We start from the raw sequence: 25,328 nt of genomic DNA, 5'->3' as shown, positions 1-25,328 counted from the left end.
GTTTACAACCGGACACAATTTTCGGAGGGACTGGGAATGGCCCAGCCCGGCCCGGAAATGTTGCCAAACAGAAAGCGGAGAATCTGATCTCGGTGGAGAACGACCAGCGACCCAGCAGTCCAGCGACCGCTGTGAGTCCGCTCTAGCCCCTTCCCCTCTGGTCCCCCTCGCTGGCTCCTGGCCCCCTTCCCCGTGATACCCCCCCACAACCCCCGTATTTTTTCTCCAAGCTCTCTCCCCCCCCCGCCCACACATCCCCCTCCCCCTGCCCACCCCCCCCCCCCCCCCAGGCCACACCCGTCCCCCACACACACCCTCCACCGCGCACCCCCCCCCGCCCAAAAACTTCCCCCTCCCCCACACCCCCCCCCTCCCCAACACACTCCCCCCCCTCCCCAACCCAACACACTCCCCCCACCCCCACACACACCGCCTCCTCCACACTCCCCCCACCCCCACACACACACCGCCTCCTCCACACGCACCCCCTCCCCCCACACACACCCCCCCCACACAGACACACCCCCCCCCCCCACACACACACACCCTCCCCCACACACACACCACTCCCCCCACACCCCCCTTCCCCCACACCCGTAAGCTGCGCCTGCGCAGTAATACCTGCGTGTTCTATGTCACAATGAGAACCCAATGGGCGGGAATGGCTGCGCCGCCAGAGAGCCATTAACAGTGGATGGGGGGGTTGATGGGGGATGGAGTGAGTGCATGGAGGGGAGGGTTAGAGGTGGAGTGGGGGGGGGGGGGGTGGTGAGAGGAGGAGGGGGGATCAGGGGCGTCACTACGGTAACCCGTCAGCCGCGGCTGTGCATAGGGGCTATGGGTGAGTGGTGGAATAATGCATTGGGGGAACGGGTTGCGTTGGGGGAACGGGTGAGTGGTGGACTATTGCGTTGGGGAATGGGTTGTGTTGAGGGACCAGGCCTCCCGTGTGAATGGAACCCAACAGGTCCCACTTAGTCTAGTTTCTTATAAAATTTCAAAGAAATGTCTTGGTTATTTTGACTATTATGTTCACTGGTTTTATTCAATATTTCTCAAATCTCATGTTTATCCTTTACTTTTTTTTCTCTTTTTATGATTACATTTTAAATTAGTTTGTTTTTGATCTACACAAATACTGAGTTGTTTGCCTAAAAGTGGGTTGAGTGCTGATGCCACAGGAATAAGTGTAGATGGTGAATGCTGCAATGGTAATGTCATTGAATGTCAAGGGCAGGTGGTAAGATTCTCTCCTTAACAAAATCATGCAACTAAAGACAATGATGCATTCTGCGGAACAAGATAGCAGTGTTTGTGCATGGGGACAGGCATTAATTTGTGAAGAAGGGCTCTAACCCAAAATGTCACCTATTATTTTTCTCCAGAGATGCTGCCCTGACCCGCTGAGTTACTCCAGCATTTTGCGTCTATCTTCGGTATAAATCTGCATCGGCAGTTTCTTTCGACACATTGATTTGTGACGATGGTGTGAAACAATACAGTTGTAGTGAAGAGAGCTGCAGTAATTTACAAAGTGGGAAAGATCTATTGGCTTGTCTTTGCAGCATTGTCATGAACTTGGTCATTCTTGAACAATTCTTCAAGCAGGACAGGGGATAATAAAGTCTTTCCGTGCTCACTGAATTCGACAATGTCAGCATTTCAGATGTTTTGAATTTCAGATTTCCAGCCTTCACTTCACATTTTGCTTATTTCTTTACTGTCTTTACACACTCATCTCTTGTATATAATCTCAAGACCTTTGCTATTGATCTTTCCTCCATACCTGTGGATTTTATTTTGAACTATTCCCACTTTTGTCTTTTTTTTAAATCATGTGTAATGTGACTGAAATTCTTGTTGAAATCAAGTTGTGTCCTTTCACCTGAAATGTTTAATATTTCTCTCTTCACAGATGCTGTGTGTTCTGCAAAGTATTTCCAACGTTTACAGTTTATATTTCACGTTTTTTGCAACGATAATTTAGCAAGGTAAACTCATAAATCTTTTAGTTAAACCTGCACTTAAGATTAAACGAGAACTTACCAGTTTGAAGTTTGATCTTTATTTTATGAGGAGTTACGATGAGCGATTACGTGAAGAAGTCTCGCCAGTCCGCATGCGCGTCAATCTTCAAAGCAGCGATGTGAAATCACAGATATCAGTAGTTGAAGTGACATAGTAAGATTAGAGAAGATCAGAGCTTCCATAGGACCTTTATGATGCGAGGGTTGGGAGCAGAGGGCACGTAATCGCTCATCGTAACTCCTCATAAAATAAAGATCAAACTTCAAACTGGTAAGTTCTCCTTTAATCTTACTATTTTACTTCGGAGTCACGTGAGTGATTCCGTGAGGATTTCAAAGCTCTGTGATTTCATGCCATGGATACGAGTCCATGCGACACACTCCTCGGTTGACACAGGATGAGTAATAACAAATAATGCATTCAAACATGATACAGACTTAAACACGTTGATGCTTTAATTAACAAAGGAAAACAATAACGACCCCTCTCTCCCAGAGGGAAGCTATAAAACAGAGATTTAAAATGGAGTGGGCAAACACCCCCGGTTTGTTATAAAACTTTTGAAATATCAGTTCATTGGATCACGTTGCGGCCGCGAGGATTTGGTCGAGAGGGATGTCCAGTGCCCTCGCTGCTGACGTTGATGCCGCCTTGGTGGAGTGAGATTTAAAAACGTCACTGTCCACTCCGGCACAAGCCAGAACTTGTTTCAGCCACCTTGAAATGGTCTATACCGACACCTTCTTATGAGGCTTTTTGCGACTGATGAATATCGTTAATTCCGAGCCTCTGAGACACTCGGTGAGCTTGATACACTGCTGCAAGTGCGTAGATACACATAGGCGAAGGTCTATGGCGTATGCCATAAAATTAAGTTTATTCCCTGACGTCCCTGGCCTGCTCTGCTTAATTAAATCATAAACATAAAATGTTATGTTACTTACCGATGAAACCATCCTGTCCAGTCGCAGCTTCTGCAATGTCTGGACGCGTTGTGCTGAAACCAGCGCCATGAGCATGACCACTTTAAGAGTGAGTCTGGGCAAAGACAGGGATGTTGCTGGAGCCCATTGGCGAAGCAGCATGAGAACCATACTCACATCCCAGATCTCCGTGTACCTGAGCCTAGGGGAATTGCAGTTAAAAATACCTTTCATGAACCGTGATATTAAAAGGTGAGACCCAGCAGAGTGTTGTCCCGATCCCTGTCACAGGTAGGACGATAATGCACTCTTAGCACTGTTGATGGCACTGTAGCTAAGTTGCTCATCAAAATATAGAGTGGAAAGGAATTCCAACACATCCGGTATGCTTGCCTTGTAATATGATATGTTTGACTGCAAGCAGAACACCTCCCATTTCTTGATATGAGAAATGTATTGTTTTTTATTACTATCCCTCCAGGCCGCAGTAATCACATCCACCGTACGACCTGATAGTCCGAGCACCAGGAGCGGTCTTGTCAGAATCTGCAAATCAACAGATGAATACGATCATGTAGTGGATGGTTCTCCCCAGTCCCAGGGTGAACCAGCAGGTTACTGCATTCGGGGACAGCCATAAAAGGCTGTGTTATTAGCCTCAGAATGACTGGGAACCATGGCTGTGTAGGCCAGTCGGGGACTACCAAAACGCCTGAGGCGGAGTCCTGCTCGATCTATGCAAGCACTGACTGATGAGGCAAAATGGGGAAAATGCATATACAAAAACATTCCACCACAGTGTAGCGAGAATGCATCTACCGCTACTGCCTCTGGATCTGGTTCCACTGTAGTGTTGTCAATTTGAAGTTGAACATGCAAGTCATGCATACTAGTACAATACGCCTTTAAGCCATAGAATGCTGCCAACAACTCTAAATAGTTAATGGCATGTCATTGAAGGATTAATGCCTCATGCATATTCCATCTGCCACCGCAACTAGAGATGGTATCAGTGGCTCCCCATCCCAGAGCACTAACATCAGTTTGTAAGATAATTGAATGTTGATCAATCAGAATTTTACTGGAGCAATGGGAAATATTTGCTATCCATCACTGTAACTCAGCAATGGCTTCAGCTGGTAACCGCATGGGTCTATTAAAATGACCTGCCTGCTCCTTTGCACGTTGCAAATTTTGATAATGTAAAATCCCAAACTGTGCACCTGGGAAAGCAGCCACTAATTTGCCAATTATACTAGCTACCTGTCGAATGGAAGATTGTTGCTCCTCAACGAGATTGTTACAAGCTTCTATTAACTCTAATCTCTTGCCTCGAGGCAGAGTCAAAGACATGTGAATTGAATTAATGGTGAATCCCAAATAATCAATGATTCTAGATGGTATCAATTTGGATTTAACTGGATGGATGAGAAACCCCAATCTCCCAAACATGAGTTTGGTAGCTGAAACCGATAATTCAGCTGATTCCTGAATCTTGCCTATGATTAGGACATCATCCAAATAGGCCATTACAATATGATTCTGAGCCCGAAGTAGACCCAACACCGGTTTTAACAACTTTGTAAATGGTCTAGGAGACAAAGTTAACCCATTAGGCAATGCATTAAACTGCCATAGTTGCCTCATCCAGCTAAATTTCAAATATCTCCAGTGATTGTAATGAATGGGTACTGAATAGAATGCATCTTTAAGATCTATGCATGCCATATAGCATCCTTTGGAAAACAGTTGTTTAGCAGTAACAAAAGTTTCCATTTTGAAATGTTTATACTGGACATAGGAGTTAAGCCGTGTTAGATCAAGAATGATTCGACACCCACCATCCTTCTTTTGTCTAGTAAATATATTAGACACAAATTGGTGAGATTGATTAAACGACTTCTCAATTACTCCTTTTTTAAATAACGTTTCAATTTCAGGTTGTACCTCTAAAGACTCTTGTAGTGAAAAAAACAATGTCCGGCTTGGTCTATGCTGTGTAGGTGGATACAATTTAAAAGGAATTCTATTCGGAACCCTTGTATACTTGTCCAGTACAAACAAATCTTATGTTAAGCAGCAACATTAATTGAAAAACAAATGTAATCTCCCACCAACTTGTAATTGATCCATACATGACATGTTCTGGAAAGAACCAGACCCACTTACCTCCATGGATGTTGGTGGAAACTTCTGCCTCCGAGATCTGGAGGGGAAGATTGTTGGAGTGCGCCAATAGCGCATGGATGGCAAAGCCCGGCTTGGTGCTTGTCCTGAACCAGCTTCAGCGAACCGTTTGTAGGGGTGTTGCCGCCGAAATGGAATTTTGCTAGTCGGCTGGGCTTTTATGAGGTCCACCGTTTTCTCCTTGTCGTCCAATACTCTGACCCGTTTTGATAGATCATCACCGACACGAGGCAGTTTATTTTAAAATGTGTATTGCATATTAGGGCCAGAGCATCCTGCTGCATCTCAGACAGGGGCCCCCCATCGACCGACCTAGCGAAAGTTGTAATGCCAGAAGGAGCAGCTTTAGTATCTTTTGGAGCCTCACTTCCGCTGCTATGATACCCACACCCATGTGACCCCAGATAGCATGGTTCACAGTTGGCACTTTGATCGAGTCACAGTTGGCGGGTGTCGTATTTTTTGGAAGTTTCTTCCATTGTGAGGTCTTGCAGCTGGTGTGAGGTCATGTAGTTTATAGTCATGGCCAAGTCATCATCCAGCGGTTCCCCAGTTCCGATCGGTATGGCAAATCTAGATGCCATGCTTGGCACCCCTGGTTCGCAGCCTTCATGCCTTGGAGTATGCTCACTGGCTATTCCTCCAACCTCGGAGTCAGAACAACACTGCCCCTGTATGCTCTCCTCCTCCGAGAGGGAGACATTATGCAGCCCTTCAACAGGTGCTGCTGCCACGAACCTCCGAGGAGACCCGCGGATATAAGGCTCGTCTTCCTCGAGCACATCGTGATGGAGCATCCTCTCCATCAGGAGCTCCATCCTGGACAGCCGCCCAAAGACGGCATCCATCATGGGAGGAGAATCCTCCTGACCCGACTCATCAGAGTCAACGGGCCTTATCGACTTTTTGGTGGCTTTCCGGCCCACCAGAGTAGCCATAGTGCTTTCCACCGGCACCGTCAGAAGCCACTGGCCGTGCTGCCAGTTACTCTGAAGGTGAGATGGACGGCCGCACGCTACCCGCACTCCCGCGGTCTTCTGTAGCTGCTCTCCCAGCGGACTGCTTCGACCTTCCCTTAATCATCGTCTCCATGGCCGACTTGTTCCTGCAACAAGATTTACCGACCGCAGAAAACGACCTCAGCTAAGTTTAAAACTTACCTCAGGGTTTTTAACTTACCGCTGGTGGAGCTCCACACCTGCCAGCCCGTCGGTGCGCCATGCGTCAGACGTAATGACGTGCATGCGGACTGGCGGGACTTCTTCATGGAATCACTCACGTGACTCCGAAGTAAAATTCTACAATTTGTTTAGGATGGCACATTGGTGAAACTGGTAGAGCTGCCGTCTCGCAGCACCAGAGACCTCAGGTGCTGACAGTCTGGAGTTTGCACATTCTTCCTGTGACCGCACAGGTTTCCTCCGGGTTCTCCGGTTTCCTGCCACATTCTGGAAATGCGCGGGTTTGTAGGTTAATTAGCCTCTGTAATATTTCCCTAAGTGTGTATGGAGTGGATGAGATTGTGAGATAACATAGAACTAGTGTGAATAATCATTATGGACACAGTAGGCCGAAGGGCCTGTTTCCATGCAGTACCTCCCAAGCAATCTCAAACCTTTTCTTGTTCTCACTTGGCATTCGTGAATAGGTCTGCTGTTTGTATGATTAAAAACATTAAAGGTTTTTATCTTGGACGTGGAAAATAATCTTTGCATTGACCATAAATTTAATTAATAAGTGCAGAGGGTTTGTGGCTGCATCATTTCACTTCAGCTATTAGCCACATCATAGACTTTCCATTAAAAACAAATCCATTGAATAGATTAGCTTCGCAAGTGGGTTTATTTAGAGAATTAAGCAAAATATGCAGCATATTAAAACCAGTAGTTCACAGGGGTTTCATCAAACAAATCAGTTAGATATGTTCATTAGAATTTTCGTATATGATTTCAGAGGAATTATTTATCAGTAGGCAAACAACCGACGATATTCATGAATAAAAAGAAATAACATACATATAATCATTAGTAAGCATAAATTACAGATATCACCCTAATATAGAGCAGACAAACATTTGACACGTGGAATGTGCTGACTTTTTATACCTTTAACAGACACTACTGTGGACAGTCTTCACAACAATACCACAAGATTTGCAAGCTATAAATACAAAAGAATGTGGCATCTGATGAGCCTAAATATATGTTAGTCATTTTGATGGCTTAACAATTGTAACAGAAATGTAACATGATATTCTCATTCCTCTAGTTTAGTTTATAGATATGGCATGGAAACAGGCCGTTCAGCCCACCGAGTCCACGCTGACCATCGATCACCCGTTCACACTAGTTCTATGTTATCCCATTTTCTCATCCACTACCTATATACTAGGGGCAATGTACAGAGGCTAATTAACCTACAAACCCACATGTCTTTGGGATATGGAAGGAAACCAGAGCACCGGGAGGAAATCCACCAGGAAAATATGCAAACTCCACATAGACAGGACCCGAGGTCAGGATCGAACAAACCCAGGTCTCTGATGCTGTGAGGTAGCAACTCTACCAGCTGCGCCAATTATTGTTATTGACTCATTCAGCTTTCTTCCTGCAGAACAGTTTAATCAATATGATATGTTGAATTGGACACAAAGTGCTGGAGTAACTCAGTGGGTCAAGCAGCATCTATGGAGAAAAAGGATGGGTGACACCTGCAGTCTGAAGAAGGATCCTGACCCAAAGTGTCACCCATCCTTTTTCTCCAGAAATCCTGCTTGACTCGGTGTGTTACTTCAGCACTTTCTGTCCATCTTTGCTATAAACCAGCTTTTGCAGTTCTTTGTTTCTACTGACATGTTGAATTGTTTCTTTGCTGTGACAATATGATTGATATTTAGATCATTGTGATTTAAATAAATAAAGTCAGAAGCCCTGGGGAAATTTGTCTGCTGCTGTCTTGTGCATGCCCAGATTTGAACAGTTAATTCCTTTCCTGTTTCTCTCTCATTTAGAACAAGGCAATGTCTCACAACATGGTGCATTCTCAGTGTAAAGACAGGACTGATGCATTTGTGATAGGCAAATTGGTGGAGTCAAGGATTTACATTCATGTGGGATTTCCTCCTATTTATTTGCTGCAGGCCCAATCTGGAAGCTGTGTCTCTTAGGATTTAAACAACACAGTCAGAATGTCATGATGGTGTTGCTATCAGGCCCTTCGAGGTGATTAATATTGAAGCTGCATCAAAAGTAAATTATATGTCCTAGTTGCCCCTCAGTGCTTTTTCTACATGATGTTTAATGTGCAGGGCAAGGTAAAACAGAAAGGCTTCATTTCTTTGAGCAGAGTGCTCAGCATCCAGGAGGCATAGGCCTGAGTTATTTTTTAAATAGAATTAGAGGGGAGTTTTGAACCTGATTGAAGTTGGGGACTGGGGAGGGAGTGGGTTGAAGTCTAGAACAGCATATTTTTGGCAGCAAAGAAAGACTATGAGGATAAATAGCTATCAGAAATCACCCTTGCATTGAATTTGGATACAACAAAGACACACCAAATCCAGTCACTTATGGAAAATATTAAATATATAATGTCAAATCTGTAGCGAGCACTGAGGATGTCTGACACAATTTTCTTACTTTCCTGCAATGTCCCAAACAACCGTCCCAGCAGAACAGATTTACCCAAGTTAGTGTTGCAAGACGGAGGGAATGTCTGCAATTATCCAATACGTTTTATTCTTTGTAGAAAAGCAAAGAACTGCAGATGCTGGTTTACACCAAAGATAGACAATAAGTGCAGTGTAACTCAGCAGGTCAGGCAGCATCTCGAGAGAAAAAGGATGTGACATTTCAATTTAGGACCCTTCTTCAGATTGAAAGTGGGCGTCAGGGGAAGGAACTGAAGGCGAGAAAAGACCAGAACAAATCAGTGCTAGCAACAAATGACCTCAGCTGGTTCCCTGGTAGGCCAATTGTTGGCAAGGGAAGGTGTGATCTCAAGAGGGATACAGTTTTGCAAACTGTGGAACTGGTTAAATGACTAGGGTGGAGGAAGGGGGCAAGGAGGGAAGGAGGGAAGGAGGGAAGGCAAGAGGGAGACCAACAATTGGCCTAACGGGAAACTACCTTACTTGAGGTCATCTGTTGCTGGCCCTGATTTTTCCTGGTCTTTTTTTGTTTCCAGTTCTTCCACACCCCCCCCCCCCCATTCCTACTTTCAGTCTGAAGAAGGGTCCCGACCCGAAACATCAATTTTCTCCAGAGATACTGCCTGACCTGCTGAGTTATTCCAGCACTTTGCGTCTATCTTTATTCTATGCATGTTTCATAACATCAACTCCTGCTGATGGCTGCTCCTACCAACCATTCCTCTATCACTTCTGGTACACTTTATATGATGCAGATTATATCATGACACTAGGCCTTTATGTTTATTCTCAGCCAGCCAAAAGCAGTTATTTCTTTCAGCATGGCAAGGTGACCTTGTTTTTGTAACGTCTACACTAAAATGTTGGCAACAAAGAAAGACTATGAAGATAAATAAAGGACGATTTGAGAGGCAGGGAGTATGGAGGGGAAAAAGCAAAAAGGTTCAAAGTAGACAACAGTCGCATTAGATTATCATGATTGCTCTGAATCAGATCAGTTACTGAGGCTGCTTTGGTACATTTTATTCTTTAGACGCTATTGTTAGCAAGAAATATAGGGCAAGAATGCCTCTTTAAAATAGACTAATGAATCCCATGGGAAGATAAAAGTAACAGAATGGTATGAGAAAAGTGAACGTCATATAATTGAAATCTAATCTACATCAAAACATTTCACGGAAGGCAAAGATATAACATCTTCAATACAAGTGCTTTGTGTACTGCTCCTGACTCCAATAAAAGTTTAGAGTCCAGAAATTCCAATTGATAAATTTTGCATAATGTATTTTGCATAATACATCAACCATTTACAATTCAGGATTTTTTCTTCACTGACTTCAAACCACAAAATGGGTTTGCAATGTATAATTGCAAGTATGCTATAGCAAGGTCTTAACCAATAAATGCATGAACTTTGTTGAATTCTTACATTTAAGGGGGCTCGTTTTATTATTTTTCTGATTTTTTAAAAAGTATTTACATTTATTCCTTTTTTTCTAGTCTATTTAGTCCCTCCGGTATTTAAATGTAGCCTGTAAATGTAATCAGAAGTGTTTTGAAGAGATTGGCGCCATCTATTGAATGTACCTTTTAATGCAATGTATCTGTCAAGGCAGATTACAATCCATATTACCCCAAACATATTAATTCTCTTCAACAGCCATTAAACTCTTCATAATTTCTTTCCATTTGGCTGCTATTCCTAAAGATGATAGGTAAGGTTAGGCATGAAGGTCGTAGTCAAAGCACTCTCTTACACTCAGTAGAAAATGCTTTTATTTCATTAGGACAGATGCAGACATTCCTTATACCGCCTCTCTTGGTAGACTGTCAATTTTCTTTACAGATAGCAGCACAATGGGTGGTTACTCATGGTCTCCCCCTGCTGGCCTTCTACCCTCTCTGGACCTTTTTATTTCCAACTGCTGATGCGACAGAAACTGTCTTGAGGGCGCAAAGTGCTGGAGTCACACAGCAGACCAGACAGCATCTCTGGTGAATATGGATAGGTGACGTTTCGGGTCGGGATCCGTCATCAGACCGATGTAATGGTGGGAGTGGGGAGGTCCAAAGCATGGCAGTTAATACGTGGGCACAAGCGAGAGAGAAGGGTATTTTGGTAGCCAGAGATTAAAGCAGAAGGTGTGAGACAGATGGATTGAAGAGTTACAAGTTATGAAGCCAGAGAAAGGAATGTAAGGGGAGGGGATAAATAGGTGTGAGTCCAGGTAGCACACAGGAGAGGGGAGGGGAGGGGAGGGCGGAAAGCAGGAGTATGGGGAAGAAAGTGGGGCGGGAAGGAGAGGAGGGAGTTAGAGGTTACATAAAATTGACGAACTTGGAGAATCAACCACCTTCCCTCCCCTTCCCTCACCCACTCCAATCTCACTCCCTCTGAATGCACTGCCATCCGCGCATTCAGCAATAATCCTAACATCGTTATTAAACCCGCCGACTTGGCACATTTAGAACAACATAGGAGTTACAGCAGCCAAATAACAACAGTGTCTCGTCTAATTTGTGCAGACTTGTGGTGTAAAAAATATTTTCTGTATTTGTCCATAGTATGGTAATGACAATATTTGACTGAGAGAAACTCAGAGATGATTTATAGATATTTTAAAAACTCTCTTATCTACTCCTTTCCCACCACCAGGAGCTGGCTGACCACTTTGCAGGACCTCTGTTACCTTTGCATACTTTGACCCTGAAGATCCAGTTGCCTGCCATTTTAATTCTCCACACCACTCCTCCTCACACCTCTGCGTCCTTGACCTCCAAAGAAACCCAATGTAAGCTTGAAGGAAAGCATCCCATCTTCGGCCTGGGCATGTTGCAACCCTAGGGACTTTATACGGAATTCAACAAATTTGTGCCTGAACTGACTAATTATGACGCAAAGTCGTTAACTTATTACTTTGGAAAAAACACAAAGTGCTGGAGTAACTTAGAGGGTCAGGCGGCATTGCTGGATGACATGGATAGTCAACGTTTTGGCACAGGACCCTTCTTCATACTCTGCAACATTACCTGAGTTTTTCCCCTCTCCCCACGAATATTAAAAGATATGCTAAAAATACTTGCGTACTCATTTATTTCAGATTTCCAACAACTGCTGTTCCAGTCCCAGCATGAGTATTCACCATCTTCCCTTAAGTCAGCAATACTAGCATTTATGTTCTCTACACAACCCTGGTCTCCTCTGTCTCTCCATCCCTCCCTCGCTGTGTGACTTTAAACATCCTTATTTACTCTTTTTCCATTTCTGATGAAAGGTCCTTGGGATTGAAATATTATGGTGCTTTCCTCTCCATAGATGTTGCCTGACCTACCTAGTACCCCAAGCATTTTCTGTTTTATTTTAATTTTTCGCCTTTGCAGCATTTTTGCTTTTCCATTCCCTCCACAGATGACTCATTGAGCTCTTCCAACACTTTATGTTTTGCAAAGATTCCAGCATCTGCTGTCTATTGTGTCTCTATAAAACAATCTTGTCTGGCTTTTTGACATTCAACAACTCAGTTTGCAACTATTTTATAACCATTTCCTTTTAAATTTAGTAATAAAGTTGTATAGCACAGAAACAAGCACTTCGGACCAATTTGCCCCAGCAGACCAAGATGCCCAATCCAAGCTAGTCCTATTTATCTGCATTTGGCCCATATCCCTCGAACCTTTTCCTATCCATGTTCCTGTCTGAGTGTCCTTTAATGCTGTCATAGAACCTGCTTAATCTACCTCATTTTCTCGCTCTTCCACTTTCTCTGCCCATCTAACTGCTTTCTCCATTCACCCAATCCAAATTCTTGGTATCAAGTAGCCAACCTATAACTCACACACATCCTGCTCCACAGGACATGCTCTGAAGCCAGCAGAGGATACTTCTAGTGTTTACTATGTTAGGCTGTTGATCAACCACAGATGAGTTGCAGTCATTAAATTGGAAAGAACGCAGAGAAGATTTAAGAAGATAGGGAAAGGTCTAAAGACTAAGGCTTTATTCCTTAGAGCGCAGGAAGCTCATCTTATACAGGTGAATAAAATCATGAGGGAAATAGATAGGGTGAATTTGCAGTCTTTTACCCAGGGTAGGGGAATGAGGAACCAGTATTGGGGGTATCTTAGAAACATATACATTTCTTAAAGGATTGGACAGGATAGATGCAGGAAAAATGTTCCTGGTGTTGGGGGAGTCCAGAAGCAGGTTAAGAATAAGGGGTAGGCCAATTAGGACTGAGATGAGAAAAAACTTTTTCACCCAGTTGTGAATCTGTGGAATTCTCTGCCACAGAAGGCAATGGAGACTAATTTACTGAATGTTTTCATGAGAGTTAGATTTAGCTCTTAGGGCTAAATTAAGAGATATGGAGAAAAAACAGGAACGGGGTACTGATTTTGTATGATCATCCATGATCATATTGAATGGCGTTGCTGGCTCAAAGGGTCAAATGGTCTATTCCTGCATGTTTTTATACTTCCATGAATAGGAACGGTTTGGAGAGATATATGGGCCAAACACAGGCTGGTGGAACTGCCTTAGAAGAGGACACCATGGTCAGCATGGATAAGTTGGGCTGAAGATCCTGCTTCCGTGTCGTATGACTCGGCAACTTGGACATTTGGTTGTACTAAATAAAAAAATGTTGGAGTAAAGTCAAGAATTACTTTACTATGGTTAGGAATAAGATCAGGAACACATTATTTCAAAAACACACTTGGATTTTTTTTGCCAGGTTTTGAGGAAAGATTCCCGTACATCAGACTTTAGAGATTTATTCTTGTCAAATCCCATTGTAAAGATGATCTACGGTACAATCAGTTGAAAGTTGACACTGCTAATGAGAGTGAGGTGCCCTTCCTATGAAGTTTATATGAATAGGGAGTCTAGGAAAGGGTGGGTAAACGTCCTGCATTTCTAAGGCCTCCTGCTGAAGCACCGGGCTACAATACACGGGGAGGGGAGGGGAGGAGGGGGTACCTGAGCTGCAGCTGCTGTGATCGGGGGTCGCGCCTCCTCCTAGCCGCCTCCGCCAACGACTTCGCCCCAATGTTTCCACCGGCCGCTGCCTGGAACGTAGCCATGGCAACGGCCTCAAACCGTCGCCCTGGCGACCAGAATGCGCCGAGCCGCGCGCGTAACCCCTAACCCCCCACCCACCAACCCTCGCGAGAGGAAGCTGTCAGGTGAGGCAGGGAGCAATGGAGCAACAGGTGAGTCGCCTTCCAGTGTTTTGATTCGTTCTCACACTTGTCTTTCACATTTGTATTCATCTGCAACAATTCTTCTCTTTGGAAAGGTTGCTGTTCGCTTTTCAGTTTGATTACTGGACTTTTCTGTACAATGTACAAGCATCAAGAAATCATCATGTTGCAGCTTTATAAGACTATGGTGAGGTTACATCTGGAGCATTGCATGCAGTTCTGGGTCGTCCCGACAAAGGTATTGACGTGGAGGCTTTGGAAAGGGTGCAGACGAGGTTCATCGGGATGTTGGCTGGATTAGATGATATTAATTACAAAGAAAGTTTAGTCAAACTTGGATTGGTTTCTCTGGAGCTTGAGGCTGAGGGGAGACCTGATAGATGTATACAAAATTATGAGAGGCATATATAGGATAGACATTGAGAACCTTTCCCCCATGATGAAAATGTCAGACTGGAGGGAATAGTTTTAAGGTGAGGGGGGAAACATTTAAAGAAGATGTGCAGGGCAAATCATTTACACAGAGAATGGTGCGTGCCTGAAAAATGCTGGATGGGGTGGTGGTGGAGGCACATGTGAAGGTGGCATTTAAGAGGCATTTAAATAGGCATGTGAAGGGAATGAAGGGATATAGATTATAGTATAGTTTAGTTTATTGTCATGTACAATGAAAAGCTTTTACAAGCATGTGCAAGCAGAGGAGCTCAGTTTATCAGACATCATGTTTGGCACGGACATTATCGGCTGAAGGGGATGTTCCTGTGCTGTATTGTGTCATGGTCTATATTAAAATATATTGAGATATTATGTTGTGTAAATTAGGATAACATGTTTTTAAATGAGTCATGCATTTTAACTATCAATGTTTCCCGGGTTTTTATTGTCCCTAAACCTGGAAAGCCCTCATTTGTTTTCTGGCAAGGAAAAATATATTTTCCTAATTAGGACAGCCTGTCAATTCTTCCAACAACTCTTCAAAATTAAAAAATATATATATTTGTGTATGTTAGTATATTTCTAAAAAACATGGTGGGAAAATTCCATATCTGAAATATTAAGCCATCTCTCACCTTCACATACTGATCATGACTTGTACTGGGAGTACACAACTTTTTATTTATTTAGGTTAAGTGACCAAGATTAGATGGATTCAATAAAGCTTTCAATTAGACAAATGTTTAGGTTCCTGATCACTGCATAATTCTTCCATGGAGGAAATGCTTCTGTTGGTTGTCTGTTATCTCAGATTGAGCAAGAATGGATTTAGATAAGATTTGCCATTTTCTGCACTAATCTGTGAAAGAAATGTGGCTAGTTGGGTATTGTTTCAATTTCTCAGAGCAAAACAAATAGCACAATCGTTCACTCTCTCATCGGGTCTTTATTTTTGAAAGGTTTGTGGCATGAAGGAAATTAGCATCAATTCTGGGTTCATGGTCTCTCCCTGTACCTGGTTAATATTTACTGTTACTGATAAACCAGTGGTTTCAAAAGAACTAATTGAAAATCTTGGTGATTTCTAAAACAAAACACTATAGTCACAGGCGTTTGAACTCATACATTTGAGTTTCTTTGGTTTAACTTCAACATAAGGAGAGTAAAACCTCAGGGGCGGCACAGTGGCGCAGCAGTAGTTGTTACATTAAAGTGTCAGAGACAAGGGTTTGATCCTAACTATAGCTGCTGTCTGTATGGAGTTTGTACATTCTCCCTGTGATGGGTGGATTTTCTCTGGGTGCTCTGGTTTCCTCCTACAATCCAAAGGTTTGTAGGTTAATTGACCAGTAAAATTGTAAATTGTCCCTAGTGTGTGGAATAGTGCTAGTGTACGGGGTGAACTCTGGCTGGCGTGGACAGGGTGAGCCGAATAGCCTTTTTCTGCACTGTAACTCTAAATAAGGAAAGTAAAATCTTAATGTGCGAGATTACTCTAGTAGGGGAATCAAAGTAGGGATGAGAGGAGAAATATTTAGAACATTGAATAGTACAAAGCTATCCCCACTAGTGTTGGACATTTCCACCCTGCAGAAATGTTCTAGCTGTCTACCCTATCTATGCCTCTCATAATTTTATATTCTAAAATGCAATAGGAACCCCAGGGACAACTTTTTCACACAGAGGATATAAAGAATGAGCTGCTAGAGGAGGTAGTAAAGGCAGATACCATGACAACATTTAAACGACATTTGGATGGGTACAAGGATAGGAAAGATTTAGAGGGATATGGTGCCAAATGCGGGTAGGTTGGATTAGTGAAGATGGGGCATCTTCATTGGCATGTGCAAGATTGGCCGAAGAGCCTGTTTCCGAGTTGTATGCCTCTATGGTATTGATTTAGGAGAGAGAATGCTATTGCTTCTTGTGTAGGAAGGAACTGCAGATGCTGTTTTAAACCAAAGACAGACACAAAAAGCTGGAATAACTCAGTGGGTCAGACAGCAGCTCTGGAGAAAAAGAATAGGTGATGTTTTGGGTCGAGACCCTTCTTCAGACTGAGAGCTTGGGGAAATGCTGTTTCTTCTTGTTTGGCTCACTGTTGTCGCTGACCTTACATTAGACCTCGGTAACGTGGGCTCTGTTCATTGCTGGTGCATTTATTAGTTTATCTATGATTTCCTTTTAGGTCGACCCTCAGGGGTGAGGATGACTTGCTTCCACTCTGATGTGGTGAATGAGGCCAATGCAGGAAATGCAGACACTTCCACAGATGGAGGCGGGTGGTGGCTGAGCAGGTGCGTGATGTGTGATATTTCTAATTCAAAATTAAACTTTATTCAGATTAACAAATATATACAAATCAAAAATTGCAAAACCTCTTCCTACCTTCACAGTGTCTATACATTCTATTGCCACTCATGTGTGCCCCCCCCCCCCCCCCCCCCCAGTGTTCATAAATTATAGGAGCGGATCATCAAGTATGATCCACCATACAATTATGGCTGATCTATCATTCCCTCTCAACCCCATTCTCCTGCTATCTCCCCATAACCCCTAACACCCTTACTAATCAAGAATCTGTCAATCTCTGCCTTAAAAATATCCATTGACTTTGTCTCCACAGCTGTCTATGGTAATGATTCCACAGATTCGCCACCCTTTGACTAAATAAATTACTCATCTCCTTTCTAAAGGTTCATCCTTTTATTCTGAGGCTATGGCCTCTGGTCCTAGACTCCCACTAGTGGAAACACCCTCTCCACATCCACACTATCCAAGCCTTTCATATCACCATATCATCATCAGGTGGTATCCCTTCCCTTGTTTGAGGGGTGTCCCCACTAGACCCAATACTAAAGCCAATTAACCTACAAACCTTGGGAGTGTCGCCTAGTGATAGTCATGTAAACAATTTGGCCAGCCGATGTGGCTGATTGAGAGGGGCCTTAATGCTGGATGTTGACCTGGAAGAGACTAGAAAGTGAAGTAGTTCAGATTATTATTGTCACGTGTATGGAGATGCAGTGAAAAGCTTGTTTTGCCGGCTGGCAGCATTGAGCTCCCCCCTGTGGCCAGTATAAGTGTGCATCCTGTATAATAAAAGACAATCAAAGAATTGCAGATGCTGGTAATCTAAAGTAAAGTTAAAAAAGTGTGAGAAACACTCTGCAGGTCAGACAGCATCTGGGGAAAGAGAAACAATATTAATAGTCCAGGTCGACGCAGCGGTAGAGCTGCTGTCTTACAGTGCCAGTGACCCAAGTTTGATCCCAACCAAGGGTGCTTTCAGTACAAAGTTTGTACCTTCACCCTGAGATTTTCTTCGGGTGCTCTGATTGCCTCCCACATACCAAAGATGTACAGGTTTGTAGGTTAATTGACCTCTGTAAATTGTTTTAATGTGTGGAAAAGAACTAGTGCACGGGTGATCGTTGGTTGGCGAGGACCTGGTGGGCCGAAGGGCCTGTTTACATGCTGTGTCTCTAAACTAAACTAAAGTAATTCTGATAAAGGGTCTTCAACCCGAAATACTAACTTTTTTCTTGTTGCATATCCTGTACGGAAGGTCATGCAGGATGTCTCTCGCTCTCCTTCCCTCATTCTGCCACTATTCTTTTCTGAGTTGGGTTCATTGTTTGTATATATGAATTAGAAATGCATCATTCTAAATCGGGGTTCGGCAACCTTGTTCTGCATAGGGGCCAGGACCCATGTCTGTGAGCGGATAGTGGGCCACACCTTTCGCCATGCTTAATAAATTGAAGTAATAATAATACACACTAACTAAATTAATAATTAGTAATAATAAATGCTAATAATACATACTAACTAGTGTGACACTTGATGTTTTTTTTCGCATTAGTTTTCACGTGTTTTTCAGCATGCCCTGGGACTAGCTGCAGTTCCCAGATCCCTCGTGTCCCCGGGACTTGATGGGCCGAATGGCCTAATTTTGCTCCTATGACATATTAATTCATGAAAAGAGTCACCTCGTTTTGGATGCTGGCAAAGTTAGAAAAAGTTGTCAATTGCATCCAATATCTTCAGCATATCATAGAGTAGGAGTTGAAAGGTGTGGAAACTTGACTCTTTGGCCTCTTGTTTTGTCCTCTTTCATGAAGCATATGGGTTTTTTGTTCTGGGTGCACCTGAAAATGGTTATCTACCTCCCAAAGAAAGGAAAATGAGGTAGATACACTCTTTTAAACCTTCCATTTCATTTATATATTTACGACATGATCTGCAAGCTCTTTCAATATTCATTATCTTTGTGTCCAGAAAGCAAACAATCTCCATTGGTATTGGTTTATTATTGTAATGTGTCCTGAAGTACGTTGAAAAAGTTTGGTTTGTGTGCTATCCAATCATTTCAAAGCATACATTCAAGCCACACGTAAGTCTAGGTGCCATTTCAGGTCGGAACCCTTCTTCAGACTGAAGACTGCAGTCACATTGAAGTCTGAAGAAGAATTCCAACCTGAAACATGTTCGAGTATGAAGAAAGGTCCCGACTCAAAATATCATCTGTCCATTCCCTCCACACATGTTACCTGACTCGCTCCAAAGAGATGCTCCATCACTTTGTTTTTTTTCCTCACGATTCCAGCATCTGCAGTTCCATGTACCTCCATGCACAGGTCTAAATGGAAACTGGGGGAATATTAACATTAAGTTTTAAAAGATTTATTTAACAGGTTGAAAATGGTAAACACAGAGCACAATCAGCACATTGGTGATTATATTTACATAAAAAATGGCTATTACTTTATTTTTCATATAACATTAATCTGGAATATTAACATTTACGAACTGAAGCTAATTAATCTTCTGATCATTTCCAGCCTTTTATGTTTATATTTCTGCTTTCCAATATGTGTAATTGTCTAATTTCACTTAACCCTTTAAGTCTCGTTTTGTAGCTGTACATCTAGTTTTAATGAATTATTCATTGTCTCTGTCTGTTTTGTTTTCATTAATCCATTATTTATCCTATTTACCATTGACACTTATGCTGCATTGACACTTACGACTTCCGCCCAGTTGCACTTACCCCCATCATCACCAAGTGCTTCGAGAGGCTGGTCCTGGCACACCTCAAAAGCTGCCTACCCCCCACACTGGATCCCTATCAGTTTACCTACCGCAAGAACAGGAATACAGAGGATGCCATCTCAACGGCACTTCACTCCACCCTCTCCCACCTCGACAACAGAGACACTTACGTAAGAATGCTGTTCATCGATTACAGCTCAGCATTCAACACCATTATACCATCTAAACTGATCACCAAACTCGGTAACCTGGGCATCGATCCCTCCCTCTGCAACTGGATACTGGACTTTCTAACCAACAGACCACAGTCAAGCACACATCTTCAACCCTCACCCTGAACACCGGCGTTCCACAGGGCTGTGTGCTGAGCCCCCTCCTCTACTCCCTCTTCACCTATGACTGCACACCTGTACATGGTACTAACACCATCATCAAGTATGCAGATGATACAACGGTGATTGGCCTCATCAGCAACAACAATGAGTCGGCCTACAGGGAGGAGGTCCAGCACTTAGCAGCATGGTGCGCTGACAACAACCTGGCCCTTAACTCCAAGAAGACCAAGGAGCTCATTGTAGACTTCAGGAAGTCCAGGGGCGGCACGCACACCCCCATTCACATTAACGGGACGGAGGTGGAACGTGGAACGTGTTTCTAGCTTCAGGTTCCTGGGTGTTAACATCTCCGATGACCTCTCTTGGACCCACAATACCTCAACTCTGATCAAGAAGGCTCACCAGCGTCTCTTCTTCCTGAGGAGACTGAAGAAGGTCCATCTGTCTCCTCAGATCCTGGTGAACTTCTACCGCTGCACCATCGAGAGCATCCTTACCAACTGTATCACAGTATGGTATGGCAACTGCTCTGTCTCCGACCGGAAGGCATTGCAGAGGGTGGTGAAAATTGCCCAATGCATCACCGGTTCCTCGCTCCCCTCCATTGAGCCTGTCCAAAGCAAGCGTTGTCTGCGGAGGTCGCTCAGCATCGCCAAGGACTGCTCTCACCCCAACCATGGACTGTTTACCCTCCTATCATCCGGGAGGCACTACAGGTCTCTCTGTTGCCGGACCAGCAGGTCCAGGAACAGCTTCTTCCCAGCGGCTGTCACTCTACTCAACAACGTACCTCGGTGACTGCCAATCACCCCCCCCCCCGGACACTCTTCCCACAGGAAAAACACTATGTCTGTATATATGCTAATGTAAATATTTATTCAAATCATATGCTGTCGCTCTTCCAGGGAGATGCTAAATGCATTTCGTTGTCTCTGTACTGTACACTGACAATGACAATTATAGTTGAATCTGAATCTGCTTATGTTCCTGACTTCTCAGTCCTAGACTCAATTGCTATTAAAACCTACCTTTTCAAATAACTTTTCTATACAATATAACCACAGTTTGTTTAAAGTAAACTGCTGTATAAATTGGAGCTCGAAAGTCAGTGGAGCAAAATGGAAATAACTTTGCACCATCTTCCATTCAAGTTCAATTTTTCTGCATTAGGATTGTTTGAGATAATAGAATGCAATAAATGGACACTTACCAGTCAGGCAGGAATTCATTGTATGATGTGTAGGAAGGAACTGCAGATGCTGGTTTACACCGAAGATAGACACAAAATGCTGGAGCAACACAGCGGGTCAGGCAACATCTGTAGAGAAAAAAGAATAGATGACGTTTTGGGTTGAGACCCTTCATCAGATTCAACTCGCCAGTCTGATGAAGCGTCTGGACCTAAAACATCACCTATTTATTTTCTCGAGATGCTACCTGACCCGCTGGGTTACTCCAACATTTTGTATCTATGTAAGTTATTACATGGGTCTGAAGAAGGGTCCCAAGTTGGGATCACGGAGACATGGCTCCAGGGTGACCAAGGCTGGGAGCTGAACATCCCGGGATATTCAATATTCAGGAGGGATAGAGAGAAAGGAAAAGGAGGTGGGGTAGTGTTGCTGGTTAGAGAGGAGATTAACGCAATGGAAAGGAAGGACATTAGTATGGAGGATGTGGAATCGGTATGGGTAGAGCTGCGAAACAATAAGGGGCAGAAAACGCTGGTGGGTGTTGTGTACAGGCCACCTAACAATAGTAGTGAAGTTGGAGATGGTATCAAACAGGAAATTAGAAATGCTTGCGACAAAGGCAAAGCAGTTATAATGGGTGACTTCAATCTACATATAGATTGGGTGAATCAAACTGGCAGGGGTGCTGAGGAAGAGGATTTCTTGGAATGTATACGGGATAGTTATCTAAACCAACATGTAGAGGAACCAACGAGAGAGCTGGCTATTTTAGACTGGGTATTGAGTAATGAGGAAGGGTTAGTTAGTAGTCTTGTTGTGCGTGGCCCCTTGGGCAAGAGTGACCATAATATGGTTGAGTTCTTCATTAGGATGGAGAGTGACATTGTTAATTCAGAAACAATGGTTTTGAACTTAAAGAAAGGTAACTTTGAGGGTATGAGACGTGAATTGGCCAAGATTGACTGGCAAGTAATTCTAAAAGGGTTGACGGTGGATATGCAATGGAAGGCATTTAAAGACTGCATGGATGAACTACAAAAATTGTTCATCCCAGTTTGGCAAAAGAATAAATCAGGGAAGGTAGTGCATCCATGGATAACAAGGGAAATCAGGGATAGTATCAAAGCAAAGGATGATGCGTACAAACTAGCCAGAAAAAGCAGCATACCGGAGGACTGGGAGAAATTCAGAGACCAGCAGAGGAGGACGAAGGGCTTAATTAGAAAAGGAAAAATGGATTATGAAAGAAAACTGTCAGTGAACATAAAATCTGACTGCAAAAGTTTTTATAGATATGTGAAAAGAAAGAGATTAGTTAAAACAAATGTAGGTCCCTTGCAGTCAGAAACAGGTGAGTTGATCATGGGGAACCAGGATATGGCGGACCAATTGAATAACTACTTTGGTTCCGTCTTCACTAAGGAAGACATAAATGATCTGCCGGAAATAGCAGGGGCCCGCGGGTCAAAGGAGGTGGAGGAATTGAGTGAAATCCAGGCTAGTCGGGAAGTGGTGTTGGGTAAATTGAATGGATTAAAGGGCAATAAATCCCCAGGGCCAGATAGGCTGCATCCCAGAGTACTTAAGGAAGTAGCTCCAGAAATAGTGGATGCATTAGTAATAATCTTTCAAAACTCCTTAGATTCTGGAGTAGTTCCAGAGGATTGGCGGGTAGCAAACGTAACCCCACTTTTTAAGAAGGGAGGGAGAGAGAAAACGGGGAATTACAGACCAGTTAGCCTAACATCGGTAGTGGGGAAACTGCTAGAGTCAGTTATTAAAGATGGGATAGCAGCACATTTAGAAAGTGGTGAAATCATTGGACAAAGTCAGCATGGATTTACGAAAGGTAAATCATGTCTGACGAATCTTATAGAATTTTTCGAGGATGTAACTAGTAGCGTGGATAGGGGAGAACCAGTGGATGTGGTGTATCTGGACTTCCAGAAGGCTTTCGACAAGGTCCCACATAAAAGATTAGTATACAAACTTAAAGCACATGGCATTGGGGGTTCAGTATTGATGTGGATAGAGAACTGGCTGGCAAACAGGAAGCAAAGAGTAGGAGTAAACGGGTCCTTTTCACAATGGCAGGCAGTGACTAGTGGGGTACCGCAAGGCTCAGTACTGGGACCCCAGCTATTTACAATATATATTAATGATCTGGATGAGGGAATTGAAGGCAATATCTCCAAGTTTGCGGATGACACTAAGCTGGGGGGCAGTGTTAGGTGTGAGGAGGATGCTAGGAGACTGCAAGGTGACTTGGATAGGCTGGGTGAGTGGGCAAATGTTTGGCAGATGCAGTTTAATGTGGATAAATGTGAGGTTATCCATTTTGGTGGCAAAAACGGGAAAGCAGATTATTATCTAAACGGTGGCCGATTGGGAAAGGGGGAGATGCAGCGAGACCTGGGTGTCATGGTACACCAGTCATTGAAGGTAGGCATGCAGGTGCAGCAGGCAGTAAAGAAAGCGAATGGCATGTTGGCTTTCATAGCAAGAGGATTTGAGTATAGGAGCAGGGAGGTTCTACTGCAGTTGTATAGGGTCTTGGTGAGACCACACCTGGAGTATTGCGTGCAGTTTTGGTCTCCAAATCTGAGGAAGGACATTATTGCCATAGAGGGAGTGCAGAGAAGGTTCACCAGACTGATTCCTGGGATGTCAGGACTGTCTTATGAAGAAAGACTGGATAGACTTGGTTTATACTCTCTAGAGTTTAGGAGATTGAGAGGGGATCTTATAGAAACTTACAAAATTCTTAAGGGGTTGGACAGGCTAGATGCAGGAAGATTGTTTCCGATGTTGGGGAAGTCCAGGACAAGGGGTCACAGCTTAAGGATAAGGGGGAAATCCTTTAAAACTGAGATGAGGAGAACTTTTTTCACACAGAGAGTGGTGAATCTCTGGAACTCTCTGCCACAGAGGGTAGTTGAGGCCAGTTCATTGGCTATATTTAAGAGGGAGTTAGATGTGGCCCTTGTGGCCAAGGGGATCAGAGGGTATGGAGAAAAGGCAGGTACGGGATACTGAGTTGGATGATCAGCCATGATCATATTGAATGGCGGTGCAGGCCCGAAGGGCCGAATGGCCTACTCCTGCACCTAATTTCTATGTTTCTATGTTTCTAACCCAAAAAGTCACCTATCCATGTTCTCGAGATGCTGCCTGATCTGCTGAGTTACTCCACCACCTTGTGTCTTTTTTTACTTACCCACAATGTTGATTGAATGACTGTATTTGCTTTGATGCTGAACCTCCAGAAGACAGTAATTAAAGTGTGTGTTAAAGCATTAATGCTCTGCTGTTTAGATAATGACTTGACCGTGTACAAATACATAAAGTCACTAATTGCTAATGGGGTGCTATATTGTCCTAGTACGTACATGGGAACTGGAAATGATTTCTGATCTGTCTCTGTCTCTCTCTCTGGTTCAGCAAACTAATTGAACAGTATTTCTGAAGACAAAAGAGACTGGAATCTTGAGCAAAACACAAAGTCTCGGAGGAACTAAATGAGTCAGACAGTTACTGTGAATGAAATGGGCAGATGATGCAAGAGGTCCCGACCCAAAACGTAACCTATCCCTCCACAGATGCTGTCTGACTCATTGAGTTCCTCCAGCACTTTGTGTTTTGGCAGTATTTCTATTCTAGCTCTGGCTGAGATCCACAAATTGGCATAATAAGGTATCAGCAAATAATTTGAACGGTGTAGTATTTGTGAACTTTCTCCTAGTTTTCTTGCCAGCTATATGTTGATAATGGTATGGCAATATGATCTTCAAGCAATGTTCTGGCAATGTTTTGATGGTTAAATTACAATTTGTTCATGTTAGTTAAAGCTTAGTATTTCTGACTTTGTGGCGAAACATTTCTTAATATTTAATTTGTAAAATGTTGGAGTAACTCGGCAGCTCAGGTGTGGAGAACATGGATAAATGATGTTTCGGGACTGGACCCCCCCCCCTCAGTCACTATCCATGTTCTCCAGAGATGCAGCCTGGCCTGCTAAGTTACTCCAGCACTTTGTGTCTGTTTGTATATTGCCTGTTTCAACACGAAGAATTGTTTGGGTCTATCCAACAGATCAAACCTATCAACACTTATGCTGAAACTACATGCATACCATGTTGCTTTACAGGATCACACTCTTGCCGCAGTTCTAATGGCCAAACCTTTACCTTTTCATAGGTTCATAAGTCAAAGGAGCAGAAGTAGGCCAATCGGCCCATTGAGTCTACTCTGTTGTTCAATCATGGCTGATCTATCTTTCCCTCTCAACCCCATTATCCTCCCTTCACCCCATAACCGTTGACAC

General features: G+C 43.5%; 2 protein-coding genes across 7 annotated transcripts in view; one reads left to right on the top strand and one right to left on the bottom strand.

The window, feature by feature from the left end:
- c7h7orf57 (chromosome 7 C7orf57 homolog) overlaps nucleotides 1-19,074 on the bottom strand; it is an 83,977-nt gene extending 64,903 nt beyond the window's left edge. For 3 of the 4 annotated variants that reach the window (XM_055638107.1, XM_055638109.1, XM_055638110.1), the window contains exon 1: nucleotides 13,763-13,902. The gene's annotated coding sequence lies outside the window, so the exon portion shown is untranslated. Of the gene's footprint in view, nucleotides 1-13,762; nucleotides 13,903-18,974 lie in introns of those variants that run through there. The other variant, XM_055638108.1, reaches the window with a different exon arrangement.
- LOC129698809 (activin receptor type-1-like) overlaps nucleotides 13,954-25,328 on the top strand; it is a 72,970-nt gene continuing 61,595 nt past the window's right edge. For 2 of the 3 annotated variants that reach the window (XM_055638103.1, XM_055638101.1), the window contains exons 1-2: nucleotides 14,082-14,173; nucleotides 16,610-16,718. In XM_055638103.1, the coding sequence (XP_055494078.1) occupies nucleotides 16,630-16,718 (89 nt within the window). In that variant the 5' untranslated portion in view covers nucleotides 14,082-14,173; nucleotides 16,610-16,629. Of the gene's footprint in view, nucleotides 13,996-14,081; nucleotides 14,174-16,609; nucleotides 16,719-25,328 lie in introns of those variants that run through there. The other variant, XM_055638102.1, reaches the window with a different exon arrangement.

This window comes from Leucoraja erinacea, chromosome 7 (assembly GCF_028641065.1).
Source record: "Leucoraja erinacea ecotype New England chromosome 7, Leri_hhj_1, whole genome shotgun sequence".
Classification (NCBI taxonomy): domain Eukaryota; kingdom Metazoa; phylum Chordata; class Chondrichthyes; order Rajiformes; family Rajidae; genus Leucoraja; species Leucoraja erinaceus.
This window is presented reverse-complemented; position numbering and strand designations above follow the sequence as displayed.